The 15,008-nt window shown below is 35.8% G+C and overlaps 1 protein-coding gene across 1 annotated transcript in view; it reads right to left on the reverse strand.

The window, feature by feature from the left end:
• Nucleotides 1–348: 348 nt before the first annotated feature.
• The window catches only part of LOC123526433 (polypeptide N-acetylgalactosaminyltransferase 2-like), a 47,528-nt gene continuing 32,868 nt past the window's right edge, over nucleotides 349–15,008 (reverse strand). Inside the window, exons 10-14 of the mRNA XM_045305580.2 lie at nucleotides 13,288–13,380; nucleotides 12,831–12,914; nucleotides 12,262–12,388; nucleotides 5,508–5,624; nucleotides 349–3,700 (exon numbers count right to left, since the gene is read on the reverse strand). Of these exons, the coding sequence (XP_045161515.2) occupies nucleotides 3,530–3,700; nucleotides 5,508–5,624; nucleotides 12,262–12,388; nucleotides 12,831–12,914; nucleotides 13,288–13,380 (592 nt within the window). The 3' untranslated portion in view covers nucleotides 349–3,529. The remainder of the gene's footprint in view (nucleotides 3,701–5,507; nucleotides 5,625–12,261; nucleotides 12,389–12,830; nucleotides 12,915–13,287; nucleotides 13,381–15,008) is intronic.

The raw sequence follows: 15,008 nt of genomic DNA on the forward strand, positions 1-15,008 counted from the left end.
CAAATTGGGTGGTATAGAATTTCACTGCAGAAGACTCCTCTTCAACTTACATGTACAAAGAAATAAGAACTTCACTGCAATGAAAAATAAGTATGGTAAAAGTAGAAACGGTGACATTCGTGGTCCTAAGTAAATTGTGTATCCAGAATAGAGATAAACTATCTCATTAACTGTGTATTATTAAAGAAAAAATTTAACTGTTCCTCAAAAAGTGTATATACCGTTTAGACTGTTGTAAGGTGTACATGACATTCTATTTTGGTGGAGGGTTTCTACGACGTCTACACAGTAGACGGTTCTCCTATACTGGAGGTGAAGACTTGGATACAGATACAGATACAGATATGCCTCCCTTCGGGGACATAAAAAGGGCCATAATTCAGCCAAAATCCTTGTTGGAGTTATGTACTCTTGCCTGTAACTGGACATGGTGATGGTAAACAAGTGTTGAAAGTTTCAAAGCTGTATCTCAAAAGACTTTGTCAAAATGTGGACTGGTACGAAAAACTTAACCAAGGTGTGACGCCGATGCCGTGGTGAGCAGGATAGCTCTACTTATTCTTGGAATAGTCGAGCTAAAAAGGGTCAGGTTGGGGTGGGGGAGGGGGTGGGGGGGAGGTTAGCAGGGAAAAGGGCAGGGATGGAGTAAATCAGAAATTACACTGCTGAATGCACAACTTCACCAACTGGACATTTTCAAAACATTTCCGTCTCCAGGTCAAATGCTTTTTGAGATACTCCCAATCTTTTGAGGGGGCATAAAAAATTATTTTTCTCATTCAAACATTTTTGGACAAAATCACAATAATGAAAACTAAGACATCCTGGAAGTTATATAACAATCAATTTACATAGTCAAAACAGATTTTTCAAAAAAAGTTTTGTGGCAAAAAGAATGCCTAAAATTTAAAATACATCAAAATTGTAGACAATAGATTCGAAACAGATGCAGATACTCTGAAAATCTGTAAAGTTCCTACTAGCATCAAGGAATTCTTTAGATGATGTATATCAACAGTAATGTCATATTTATAAAGAGAAATCTGGGAAACGCTTGGATACAGAAAAGCTGGATCAAACAGTAGCTTTATACACAGTTATTAATTAACAGATATAAAGTGCATTCATAACATATGTGCTAGATTCTCACCTTAGAGCAGACAGCTGCTGTACAACTAGTTCAGAAATGGACAACATGAGCTGCAGCAAAAATAAATATGTCTGAGACCTTTAATTAGCTTCTCTGTAGAACTATCAAGTTCTATGAACTGGTTGTGATATTTAACTTGTCTCAAAGTACAGTTGAACCTGACTTGGCAGTCACCTTTATTTAGCAACCACTTGCAGCAAGCAGTCAATAAGCTTACTTCAAATACTGGCTTTTTGCTCTAATTTCAACCTGTCTTTAACAACCAAATATTTTAACCCTTATCATGCTGAACATGATTGATTCTGCCTTTGCGACTAGTGCAGATCATGATCAGCCTGCACATCCATGCAGTCTCATAATCTGCACTATTCGCCATTCAGTCAGTATCTTTTTTGGTAACCCCCGCTTTTAACAGTTAATGGTACTGTCCAAATTCAAAGATGGACAAGTTGATTATATAAATTCAGCAGGTTAAGCAGCCAGATTGTGTTGCTCTTTTGATGTGCTGCTAAATACAGGTTTGACGGAATCTTTAATTTTCAAATAAAAGCCCACATTGGCTTCTTGTCACCTCTCCTTCGAAACTTTACATTTGTCTAGATATTAATACCTCTACTTTTTGCAATATACCTAGAAACTAGAGCTGCTTTTGAGAAAAGCACATGTCTCCCACAACTGCCTAATCATCTAAATAGTAAGTCAGTCTTTATATACCGTTTACTCACTACAAATATACCTTTGAAGAGTAACAAGATCTGGCAGTGGACAGCGCGCTCGACTATTCTCAGTGCTTGATAGTATAATATAAGCAATGAGTAAAACTTTAACATTACAATAAGCATATTCTAAGTCGAAAAGGGGCCATAATTCAGTCAAAATGCTTGATAGAGTTGCCTCCTCTTTTTTACAGACTGGAGTCATGATAGTAAACAAGTATGCAAATTATGAAAGCAATATCTTAATGGACTTTGTAAATATTTGGTGTGGTACGCAAACTTTAACATTTATTCTAAGCCGAAAAGGGGCCATAATTCAGTCAAAATGCTTGATAGAGTTGCCTTCTCCTTTTTACAGACTGGGGTCATGATGGTAAACAAGTGTGCAAAATAAGAAAGCAATACCTCAATGGACTTTGAAAATATTTGGGGTGGTACGCAAACTTTAACATTTATCCTGTCGAAAAGGGGCCATAATTCAGTCAAAATGCTTGATAGAGTTGCCTCCTCCTTTTTACAAACTGGGGTCTTGATGGTTAACAAATATGCAAAATATGAAAGCAATATGTCAATGGACTTTGAAAATATTTGGGGTGGTACACAAAACTTTAACATTTATCCTAAGTCGAAAAGGGGCCATAATTCATTCAAAATGCTTGATAGAGTTGCCTCCTCCTTTTACAGACTGGGGTCATGATGGTAAACAAGTATGCAAAATATGAAAGCAATATGTCAATGGACTTTGAAAATATTTGGGGTGGTACGCAAACTTTAACATTTGTGTGACGCTCACGCCGACGCTGGGATGAGTAGGATAGCTCCCCTATTCTTCGAATAGTCAAGCTAAAAAGGCTGATTTGGGGTAATTCAAGAGCCATAATTTCGAAGTGCCTGGGCCGATTTGGCTAGTTATCGAACTTGGCTGAGGACTTATGGTCAAACACAAAAATTTTGTTCAAGTTTGGTGAAGATCGGATGAAAAATGTTCAATTTAGAGCGCAGACAAGAGTAGAAAAGGCCTATTTTTGGTAATTCAAAGGCCATAATTCTGAAATGCCTGGGCCGATTTGGCTGCTTATCGAACTTGGCCGAGGACTTATGGTCAAACACATTTTGTTCAAGTTTGGTGAAGATCGGATGAGAAATATTTGACTTAGAGCGCGGACAAGAGTAAAAAGGCCGATTTTCGGTAATTCAAGGGCCATAATTCTGAAGTGCCTTGGCCGATTTGGCTAGTTATCGAACTTGGCCTAGGACTTTTAGTCAAACACATTTTGTTCAAGTTTGGTGAAGATCAGATGAGAAATGTTCGACTGAGAGTGCGGACAAGGGTAAAAAGGCCGATTTTCAGTAATTCAAGGGCCATAACTCCAGTGCCTGGGCCGATTTGGCTAGCTATCGAACTTGGCCGAGGACTTATGGCCAAACACATTTTGTTCAAGTTTGGTAAAGATCGGATGAGAAATGTTCGACTTAGAGTGCGGACAAGATTTGTGACAGACAGACTGACTGGGATAAATCAATGTCTCCCACACCACTGTGTGGTGGGAGACATAATTATGATTTCATCTTAGTAATTGGAACCTGATTTTTTATAAGATCACTTGAAATGAACATAAAATATCTCTATTAGAGCAGGAAGTCTTTGTAGTTCAATAACCATTCAAACTTCATCTTTGCTGCGGGACTGTTGTGATTTTGATGCAATTTTCCACTTCTGACTGGAGAACAATTCTTCACACTGGGAGATCACTAGTCCTACGTCAGCTTTGTGACTGTCCAGGCACTGGTTTGCTCCATCTCTGTATATCTGTCCATTCAGATACTTCCATTTCTGAAATCATGGGAAAACATAATTACAATTTCTAATTTTCTCACTTTAGAAATGACCAATGACCACACTGGAAAGTTTTGTTTTTTTTAGGTTCCAACAACAAACATATAATGTAAATAATCAGTTCTGACAAGACCTGTTGCCATGATTGATTTCAAAATTTCATTTAGATTCATCCCCTCCCACTAGTGGAAATCTGTATCTGTCCTATCTGGAGTCAAATCATATCATTTTTTTAGAACTATTTCAGAACTTTAGATCTTTTGAATATACAGACACTAATTTATTTTAGGTAATTTTACTACGATGATACATAAAAGCCATATGTTAATTACCTCTCTTGATCTCCAGATACAGCAACCAACAGATAAGCAGTAAATGTTTTAAAATTGTATTTTAACCACATTTCTGAAAATTTATCAAGTGCAACATCTGTAGAATAACATTGCTTGGACGAAAGCAATCAGTTATAAAGAGGGGTTTAATTTTAATGAACAAACCTGCATTAAACAGCCACAGCGAGTGACACAATTGGCTGATTAAGGCAGGTGGCTGCTAAGACAAGCTGAAACTAGAGCTATCACTAAAGGTGATGAATGTACCCCCCGCATGCACTGACACAGTACATTGCAATTTGATGCACACAAGATTGCATAATTATGTGGACTGTATGTATATAGACTGTATGTATACAGTATAGTAACAAAAAACAAAGTCCCGTAACTATGCAGAATATTTATCTAAAAGAATGTAACATGCACCATGCACAACTAGGGTTGGTACTGATCACTTGTGTGAAGTTTCATTAAATTGTGTGTAAGGGTTTGGTAGATTAGGCACGCACAAGATTGCATATGCAGACGGTATGTACATAGTATGTTAACAAGAAACGAAGTCCCATAACTCTGCAATTTTTGTCGCTGAAAGAACCTAACATGCCCCATGCACAACTACTGTTGTTACTGATCACTTGTGTGAAGTTTCATTAAATTGTGTCAAGGAGATGAGGAGAGATGGTGCGCACAAGATTGTGTCTATGTATATAGTATAGTAATAAAAAAAACAAAGTCCCATAACTCTGCAAATTTTTTTTCTGAAAGAACCTAACATGCCCCATGCACAACTACTGTTGTTACTGATCACTTGTGTGAAGTTTCATTAAACTGTGTCAAGGGGATGAGGAGAGATGGTGCACACAAGATTGTGTCTATGTATATAGTATAGTAACAAAAAACAAAGTCCCATAACTCTGCAAATGTTTTTTCTAAAAGAACCTAACATGCCCCATGCACAACTACTGTTGGTACTGATCACTTGTGTGAAGTTTCATTAAATTGTGTCAAGGGGATGAGGAGAGATGGTGCGCACAAGATTGTGTCTATGTATATAGTATAGTAACAAAAAAACAAAGTCCCATAACTCTGCAAATTTTTTTTCTAAAAGAACCTAACATGACCCATGCACAACTACTGTTGGTACTGATCACTTGTGTGAAGTTTCATTAAATTCTGTCAAGGGGATAAGGAGAGATGGTGCGCACAAGATTGCGTCTACGGACAGACGGCCAGACGGACAGACAGACAGACAACCTGAAACCAGTATACCCCCCCTTACAACTTTGTTGTCGGGGGGTACAATTATAACAAAATGTAAGTTTGGGAAGTTAGGGGACTGGCTGTTCAGGACTAGTGGCTGCTTAATACATGTATGTGACTGCAAAAGCAAGTTCTGGTAGCTTTATTGGTGCTCTCCACCGGTGTTGTAAACAGAGGTTACACAGTAAAAATATTGAAATGTGTAATACCACCTGTGAGTCTTCTTTTGTACAGAAATGTATCATCACATAGCCGTGTGTTCCTATCGTGTCTGCAGTTAAACACATGCCACCATTGCTTATTTCCCCTTTCTTCTTGAACGACCAATCCTGAATTAGAATGACACTGATTATCTCACTTTTCTTCCTGAATAACCACTCCCGTGATGAAGCAGATGACGTTAATGACAGTCATGTATTATTAAAAGTTAGTATTAAGATATAACCAGGGTAATCCTATTACCATGTTAAATCCAGAACTCAAGTCCTAATAGTATAAGCAAATCAACTTCATGTTGATGATGTTTACCAAGTTACATCTTGATTGGAAGGTTATTTGGTTTATTTACTATGTTAGAAGACTGGAATGTTCTGTGTGAATCTTTAATCCAACATTTAGCTTGATAGTTGTACGCCAAACATCAACAAAGTTTTCTAAATGAAAAGAAACATTTATTCAAAACTTATCTTAGTAAGGCAAGTATACTTGATGAGTAGGAGGCCTTGTGTGAAGATTTTATCAAATACATGTAGCTATTATTGACACCTTGACAGTTCCATCCAAATTTTCAAATGGAGAAGGGGCAAAACTTTACCCAACTTTGTTACAAAAATAGGTCTGATGACTGGAATGCCTTATATAAAGTTTCAATCCAACACATTAAATGGGTAGGCAGACCTTGCATGTAAAACTTTAACCCAGGTGTGGCTACCTCTAGCCTAAAGTTTAATTGCCATACTGGGACAGAGATGAGTTAAAGGTATGACTACTAGGTTAAAAGAAAACTGTCCCCACACTTCACAAAATGTTTGTTCTTTGATAATTGCTAAAGAGTTTTAGCAATATTACCTACTAGATGAGGCATTTTTCATTTTTGCCTGCAATGTTATTCACTGAAACTAAATTGAAAAACCCGCATATTTTCCTATTAACCCACCATCTATAAACCAGGTTTCGTGAAAAACATCCTCCTTCTAAACTTAACACCGGATCTATCTTTTAGGAACAAGAGATGGACAGGCTGAAGGATGAATGAACTAACAAAACTAGAACTGTCACAGGAGTGACTCATACCCCCACCATACGGTCTTGTCACAGAAGAATGGCAACCATAAGGAATCTTAAAAATACTTTGGAGTACTTCATCCTGGGCTTCCACATATAAGTAATACTAGTATAATACTAGTATAGTAATACCAGTAAATATATTAAATCTCTAATATTAGAGATACACTAAAAGTGAATACAAAGAAGTGTCTTACCGACCCATGTTACCACGGAAAAATGTTTTTACTTTTTACATAGGACTTATAATAAAAAAGATTGAAAATCTAAAAATAGGATTTCTAACAAGAGCTGTCCGTAAGACAGCCAAGCTCGACTATTCGAAATATTGACCCAGAAGCAGGAAAATATTACCCAAAAAAGTTAAATATCAAAAGAGTTTTAAGTTCAAAAGTGGGAATAATTTGACCAAAATGCATATCAGTTATGGGACTTGCTGCTATCAACTAGTTTTATAACCCCGAAGGCACATGAGAAGTTTCAATTCAATATCTGCATTAGTTTTGGAGATAGAAACTTGCATGTAAAACTTTAACCAGAATTTTCAAAGTCCAAAAGGGGGCATAATTTGCCCAAAATACATGCCAGAGTTATGGGACTTGATCCAGTGAGGTTAGTAATTGATCTAGAAAAAGAAAAAATAAGTTTCAAATCTATATGCATTTTAGTAATAGCTGTATGTACTTGCACGCAAAACTTTAACCAGAATTTGCTAAGTCCAAAAGGGGGCATAATTTGGCCAAAATGAAGGTCAGAGTTATGGGACTTGATCCTATCAACTAGTTTTATAACCCCGAAGACACATGTGAAGTTTCAAATCAATATCTGTATTAGTTTTGGAGATAATAACTTGCATGTAAAACTTTAACCAAAATTTTCTAAGTCTAAAAGGGGGCATAATTTGCTCAAAAAACATGTCAGAGTTATGGGACTTGACCCAGTGAGGTTGGTAATTGATCTAGAAAAAGAAAAAATAAGTTTCAAATCTATATGCCTTTTAGAAATAGTTGTATGTACTTGCACGCAAAACTTTAACCAGAATTTTCTAAGTCCAAAAGGGGGCATAATTTGGCCAAAATGAAAGTCAGAGTTATGGGACTTGCTGCTATCAACTAGTTTTATAACCCCGAAGACACATGTGAAGTTTCAAATCAATATCTGCATTAGTTTTGGAGATAGTAACTTGCATGTAAAACTTTAACCAAAATTTTCTAAGTCCAAAAGGGGGCATAATTTGCTCAAAATACATGTCAGAGTTATGGGACTTGACCCAGAGAGGTTGGTAATTGACCTAGAAAAAGAAGAAATAAGTTTCAAAGCTATATGCCTTTCATTGATGACTGTATGTACTTGCATGCAAAAACTTAACCAAGGTGTGACGCCGACGCCGACGCCGACGCCGACGCCAGGGTGAGTAGAATAGCTAGACTATTCTTCGAATAGTCGAGCTAAAAATAGACTAATTCCTGGAATTTAAGGGGAAGAAACTCAGTACAAAGGTTAAAAAAGGTTACTTCCCTTTGGCTCTAAGCCAATCAGAATGAGATATAGTGAAAATACATCAAAATTAACATTAAATTCTAGGTAAAAGGGGACACAATTCAAGAAAAATAGTGTCAGAGTTATGCACCTTGTGTCACATGATGTGGGTGATGAGGTGGAACATCTATTTTAAGTCTGAATCAAATCCATTCAGTAGTAATTGAGATATAGTGAAAATACATCAAAATTAACCTTAAATTCTAAGTAAAAAGGGGCATAGTTCATGAAAAATTGGTGTCAGAGTTATGCACCTTGTGTCACATGATGTGGGTGATGAGGTGGAACATCTTTTTTAAGTTTGAATCAAATCCATTTTGTAATAATTGAGATATAGTGAAAATACATCAAAATCAACCTTAAATTTAAAGTAAAAGGGGACATAATTCATAAAAAATTTATTTCAGAGTTAAGCACCTTATGTCACATCATCTGGGTGATGAGGTGGAACAACTATTTTAAGTTTGAATCAAATCCATTTAGTAATAACTGAGAGATAGTGAAAATACAACAAAATTAGCCATAAATTCTAAGTAAAAGGGGACATAATTCATGAAAGCTTGGTGTCAGAGTTATGCACCTTGTGTCACATGATGTGGGCACATGATGTGGGTGATGAGGTGGAACATCTATTTTAAGTTTGAATCAAATCCATTCAGTAGTAACTGAGATAAAGTGAAAATACATCAAAATCAACCTTAAATTCTAAGTAAAATGGGGCATAATTCATAAAAAAAATTGTGTCAGAGTTATGCACCTTATGTCACATGATGTGGGTGATGAGGTGGAACATCTATTTTAAGTTTGAATCAAATCCATTTAGTAATAACTGAGATATAGTGAAAATACAACAAAATTAACCTTAAATTCTAAGTAAAAGGGGACATAATTCATGAAAACTTGGTGTCAAGAGTTATGCACCTTGTGTCACATGATGTGGGTGATAAGGTGGAACATGTATTTTAAGTTTGAATCAAATCCATTTGGTAATAACTGAGATAATAGATTTCGGGACGGGACGGGACGGGACGCGACAAACGCGACAAAACTGACTCCTATATACCCCCCTCAAACATGTTTGGTGGGGGTATAATGATGTGTATTTTCTTCATATTGTCCTCTATCTATGTCCGAAGTTTTACGAACAAGAGCTGTCACAGGAGACGGTGTGCTCGACTATTTCGAAGCTGGATAGTGAAACTGGGCACATCTGAGGAAGCTGGAGCTGTCACTGGAGAGTTTAATGACTCCAATGGTGGATGAAGATATTGGACAATAGCTTGAGTCTGTGTCAGAAATATTTAGTAATAAGAGAGATAAAGATAAAGTGTAACAAAACACTAAATAAGTATAATTCTAAGCAAAAGGGGGAGCAAAATTCATAAAATTTTGGTACAAGTGTTATGCACCTTGTGTCATATGATGTGGGTGATGATGTTGAACAACTACTTCAAATTTGAATAAAATCCATTTAGTGATAACTGAGATATAGTGAAAATGCATCAAAATTAACCTTTAATTCTAAGTAAAAGGGGGCATAATTCATGAAAAATTGGTGCCAGAGTTAAGCACCTTGTGTCATATGATGTGGGTGAGAAGGTGGAACTATTTTAAGTTTGAATCAAATCCATTTAGTAATAACTGAGATAGAGTGAAAGTGCATCAAAACTTTAACCTAAAATTCTAAGTAAAAGTTTTGCGGGGGGGGGGGGGGGGGGGGGGGGGGGGGAATAATTCATTAAATATTGATACCAGAGTTATGGACCTTGTGTCATATGATGTGGAACAACAACTTTCAGTTTGAATCAAATCCATTTAGTAACAAGAGCCATGTTAGACATGGCTAATCCCCCCGCCGGGCATATTATAATTGAAGGCTAAAGTTCCTGGCAAGTTAGTGTCTCAAAGTATTAATTTTGGGGAAAGCTTTGAAGAACCGTTTAGTTGTGGTCTCTGCATCTGGGGTTTTAAAGATGTGGAAGAAAGAATAAGTCAGTGGTGAGGTGGTTTACTGCTAAATTTTATTAATTTTCATGAACAGTATAGCTATGATGTTTTTCTATATGGCTACTGTAAAAAGAAGGAATGGAAAGCTAACAGGGAAAAAGAGTGCCAGAATGTCACAATATACGCCTGTCACAGCAAATTTCTTTACTCTAGCAGCTGTATTTGCAAATGGAATTTTAATTTTGTGGTTGTTTAGTAATCATTGTCTTTTGTTTTTCTAAGTCCACAAAAAAACTCCTTACCAGGCAGAGATACCTTAAAATACACCTAAAATTGGAAAGTAACATCTATGTTGTACCACAGAAAAGTGGTCTTGTTTTTTCCCCTTCGGTCAATTATAAAAATGTTACAATATAAGTTATTTATAGTAACAACTAAGGAAAGTTAATCTTAAAAAAATAAAAATAAAAAAAAATTGTAAGTCCACACAAAAATCTTTACCAGGTAGAGATTGGTCAAAATACACCTCAAAACTGGATGTAGCATGCATGTTGTACTACAGAAAAGTGGTCTCGATCTTTCCCTACGACTAGTAATGAAAAAGTTACAATAAAAGCTATTTAAAGTAACAACAAAGGGAAGTAATTCTAAAGAAGGGAACTGCGCATGACACTTCGTCTCATGATGGTGTATAATTGTGCCAAGTTACATCAAAATCCCACCATGCATGAAGAAGAAATGCTTCAGACAGTCATTCTTGTATCTGACCTTTGGCCTCTAAGTGTGACCTTGACCTTAGACCTAGGGACCTGGATCTTGTGCATGACACTCCGTCTCGTGGTGGTAAACATTTGTGCCAAGTTATATCAAAATCCTTCTATGCATGAAGAAGAAATGCTCTGGACAAGGTTTTCATTCTTGTATCATTTGACCTCTAAGTGTGACCTTGACCTTAGACCTAGGGACCTGGTTCTTGCGCTTGACACTCTGCCTCGTGGTGGTGAACATTTGTGCCAAGATATATCAAAATCCCTCCATGCATGAAGAAGATATGCTCCGGACAAACTTTTTTAAGAAAATATGATAAAGGGGAATTACTAAAAGATAGGCAAGGTAGAGTTATTGTTCTTGCACATTGCACTTCCTCCCAATGTGTTCTATCAGTGTATGAAGTTTGAAGAAAATCCCTCCAGTACTTTTGGAGTTATGCTTCGGACAAATTTTTTTAAGAAAATAAGATAAAGGGGAATAACTAAAAAAACAGGCAAGGTAGAGTTATTGTTCTTGCACACTGCACTTCCAATGTGTTCTATCAGTGTATGAAGTTTGAAGAAAATCCCTCCAGTACTTTTGGAGTTTTGCTCCAGACAAAATATCTTAAGAAAATAAGATAAAGGGGAATAACTCAAAAAATAGGCAAGGTAGAGTTATTGTTCTTGCACACTGCACTTCCTCCCAATGTGTTCTATCAGTGTATGAAGTTTGAAGAAAATCCCTCCAGTACTTTTGGGGTTATGCTCCGGACAAAGATCGTTGCGGACGGACGGACCAAGAACATTTCTAATATCCCCTTCGCCTTTGGTGGGGGGATAATAACTGAGATAGAGTGAAAGTGCATCAAAACTTTAACCTGATATTCTAAGTAAAAAGGGGGGATAATTCATGAAATATTGGTGTGAGAGTTATGGCTCTTGCGCCATATGATGCGGATGATGATGAGGAATAACTATTTTAAGTTTGAAACAAATCCATCTTGTAATTACAGAGATAAAGAGAAAGTGCATCAAAACTTTAACCAATGTGTGGAGGGGGAAGGACGCCGATGCCAGGTCGAGTAGTACAGCTCTCCATACTTTGTATAGTTGAGCTAGAAACTATATTAAAGGATACTAAAAGCATCATCAAGACACGTAAGATATAATTTACTAATCCTGATACCCTCCTGTTACCCATATCAGCTTTATGAGAGTATGTTAGTGTAACATTTATTAAACCTGGTACCAATCACTGATTCTTATCTCCCAATCTTAAGTAACGTTTACTTAACCTGGTACCAAACTTTGTTCCTTAGGTGTAACATTTACTAAACCTGGAATCAAACAGTCATCACACTTACCCATGTCAGGGTAGCAATTACAAGATGGAACAAACTGTGATCCCTGTCACAATTTTATTCACTTAAAACTTGGTACCAACCTGTGTCCCCTTGTCAGGATTACAATCACTGAGTTTGGCTATTGCAGGAACATGTCCAATCTCAATATCCACACAGAGATCATCTTGACGAATATTGCCGAACATAATCTCATCTGTCACAGGTAATCTGTTAACATAGTAAAATACAAAGATAAGGGAAGGGAGGCAAATCTTTCAAAATATTCACTTACTTCCAACCAGTTATTACATTTAATATATATTTTGCCTTGTCTTTAGAAATATAGACATGAATCTTAAATGGCTTTACAAATCATCCTGCTTAAAATTTGTGTAAAATTTCATTGGAAATCTTCTGAAACATTTAAACAGCCAAGACTGTAAGTGTTTTCAATGGACTAGCAAATGATCTACCACTAATACAGCATCACAACAATATTCAACAATATTTCTACCACTGAGAGCATTGAATTCAACAAAGAACAGCTTTTCATTTCACCCTTTGAAATATCCATCCATAATAAAATCACCCAAAAATAGGTAACTTCATTAAACTCTGGTAAATGTATTTCTTTCTTAAGTTACATGAATGCCTTCAAAACTATACATACCGGAGTTCTTTATACACATTGTCAAGATACCACTTGAAATTTCTGCATTTCAAATTTTTCCGCAATGATTTTCTCTCCATTACACTGCAAGAAGACAGAATAGAATATATTTAAAATGTATGTAATAGTTTCAAAATCATGCTCAATGAAAGAGTTGTTTGCTATCAAATATTTCATATTGCTGGCATCAAATTTTGTGTATGTCAAATTTTATAGATCAAATAACAGGATTACTTGTTTTTATTTTACCAGTTCCATAAAATATGTAATAACAAAAGCTGTGTCCATTACATATGCTTCCCATGACAGCCTGCTGGAAAAAACTGTGGCGAAAGACATATGAAATTAAGGAAAATCCATTTTTTTCATCTCAATTGTTGTTTTTCTTTTTCTGAGCAGACAGCCACCAAATAGACACAGACAAGGAAACCCCTTTTTTAGGTTATATACTTTTTACCTGCCAACATTGAGCATCCTTGCAGAAGGTTTTGTATAATAGAAGAATCTCTTGTAATCATCCATCCATACCTCAGTCACACGCTTGATATTCCTGTATAAGTAGATTTCATCATTACGAGTGGATTTGTTAAAAATCAAATTTAACTGTTTATCATTCTTTCTTGTTTTAAAGGTGATAAGATATTTCCAGTTTCTCTTTCAACTCTTAGCCAAGGTATCATAGTTTGTTCTAGTACTATAGTATTACAGTTTTCCAGATTTCTGTTTAATTATGTCAGTTAAAGTTCTTTCATGGTGTTAGTATTTCAAAATATATTTGTCATATGTGCCCTTGAAATCCACAAATTAAATTGCTTCGTGAATGAGGGGACTATATTTCAAAAATAGTCAATTTCCAGATATACACAACTAATGTACAAAAGGACCGAGCAACCATTTGTTAGTTCCTACTTTTTTACCAAATCAAGAGGGACACTCTGCCCTATAGTGATCTATATTTGTATTAAGATTAATGGGTAACTGCGTTTTTGGGAAATGATGAAATTTAACACAATTAAAGGGCAATAACTCTGCAGTTACTGGAGAGATCCTGATGAAAGATATGCATACACTGCCGACCTATAGTGATCAATATTTGTTTCAAATTTCATGAAGATCCATCAATGAATTACTTAATGTGGGAATAAATAGACATTACAGTCAACAATCCTATTTTTTTACCAAATCAAAGGGGGGAAACTGGTCTTTTACTTAATCAAGGTGGGGTGGGATAATACTATATGTGAGAAAAGGTTATGTGCTTATTAATCATTATGTGAAATTTGGTAAATCTAATTAAAATACTTCTTGAATTACAAGCATTTTCGAATTTTTTTTACCAAATCAAGTGGGAAAACTCTGCTTTGACTTGGTCAAGGAGATAATACTAAATGTAAGCAAAGGGCATGTGCTAATTAATAATTATGTGTGGTTTGGTGATTCTAACTGAAATATTTTTTTAATTATAATCGTTTTTAATAGTCTTTTTTTTTTTCTTTTTTTTTTTCCAAACAAATCAAGGAGAAAAACTTGCTTCTACTGGATCAAGGGAGGTCATGCTTTGTGAGTAAAGGTCCTGTGCTAATCAAAAAGTATACAAGGTTTGGTGATTCTGGCTTAAATACTTTTTGAATTATAAGCATTTTCAATTTCAGACAGACGGACATGGGCTCGCATAGACAGACACCCCAACAAACAGTCAGACAGACAAGGCCAGAACAATATCCCTTTGTCTTCTGCGAGGGATAATTAGTCCCACATTGATATTAATGACATCATAGTAAGCTAGTCTTTAACCATAGTATCTAGTATATCTTTCTTGTGTAAATTACCAAACGAACATAAATGAAAATAGCCCTGCATTTTCATGCAACCCTTTAAGATAACTTAAAGGATTTCATTAGCTTTATAACTAACAGGTCTTAATTAAGACCTGATATTTCCAAATCAATTTTGATAATATAATGCACCAATAGCGCTTAAATTTTGTAACTTTATTTATAAGTAAAGCAACTAAATAAATGGAATTACCGTATTTTCCCGTATTAACGCCCCCGGGGGCGTTACAATCTCCAAAGAGGGGGCGTTTATTTGAGGTAAAAAAGTAAAAAATGAAAATTTTTACAACACTTAAAAAAATCGTTCAAACTAGCTGTAAAGTTTCTGTGTTGTTTAATCCCC

This window comes from Mercenaria mercenaria, chromosome 1 (genome assembly GCF_021730395.1).
Source record: "Mercenaria mercenaria strain notata chromosome 1, MADL_Memer_1, whole genome shotgun sequence".
In the NCBI taxonomy this organism is placed as follows: domain Eukaryota; kingdom Metazoa; phylum Mollusca; class Bivalvia; order Venerida; family Veneridae; genus Mercenaria; species Mercenaria mercenaria.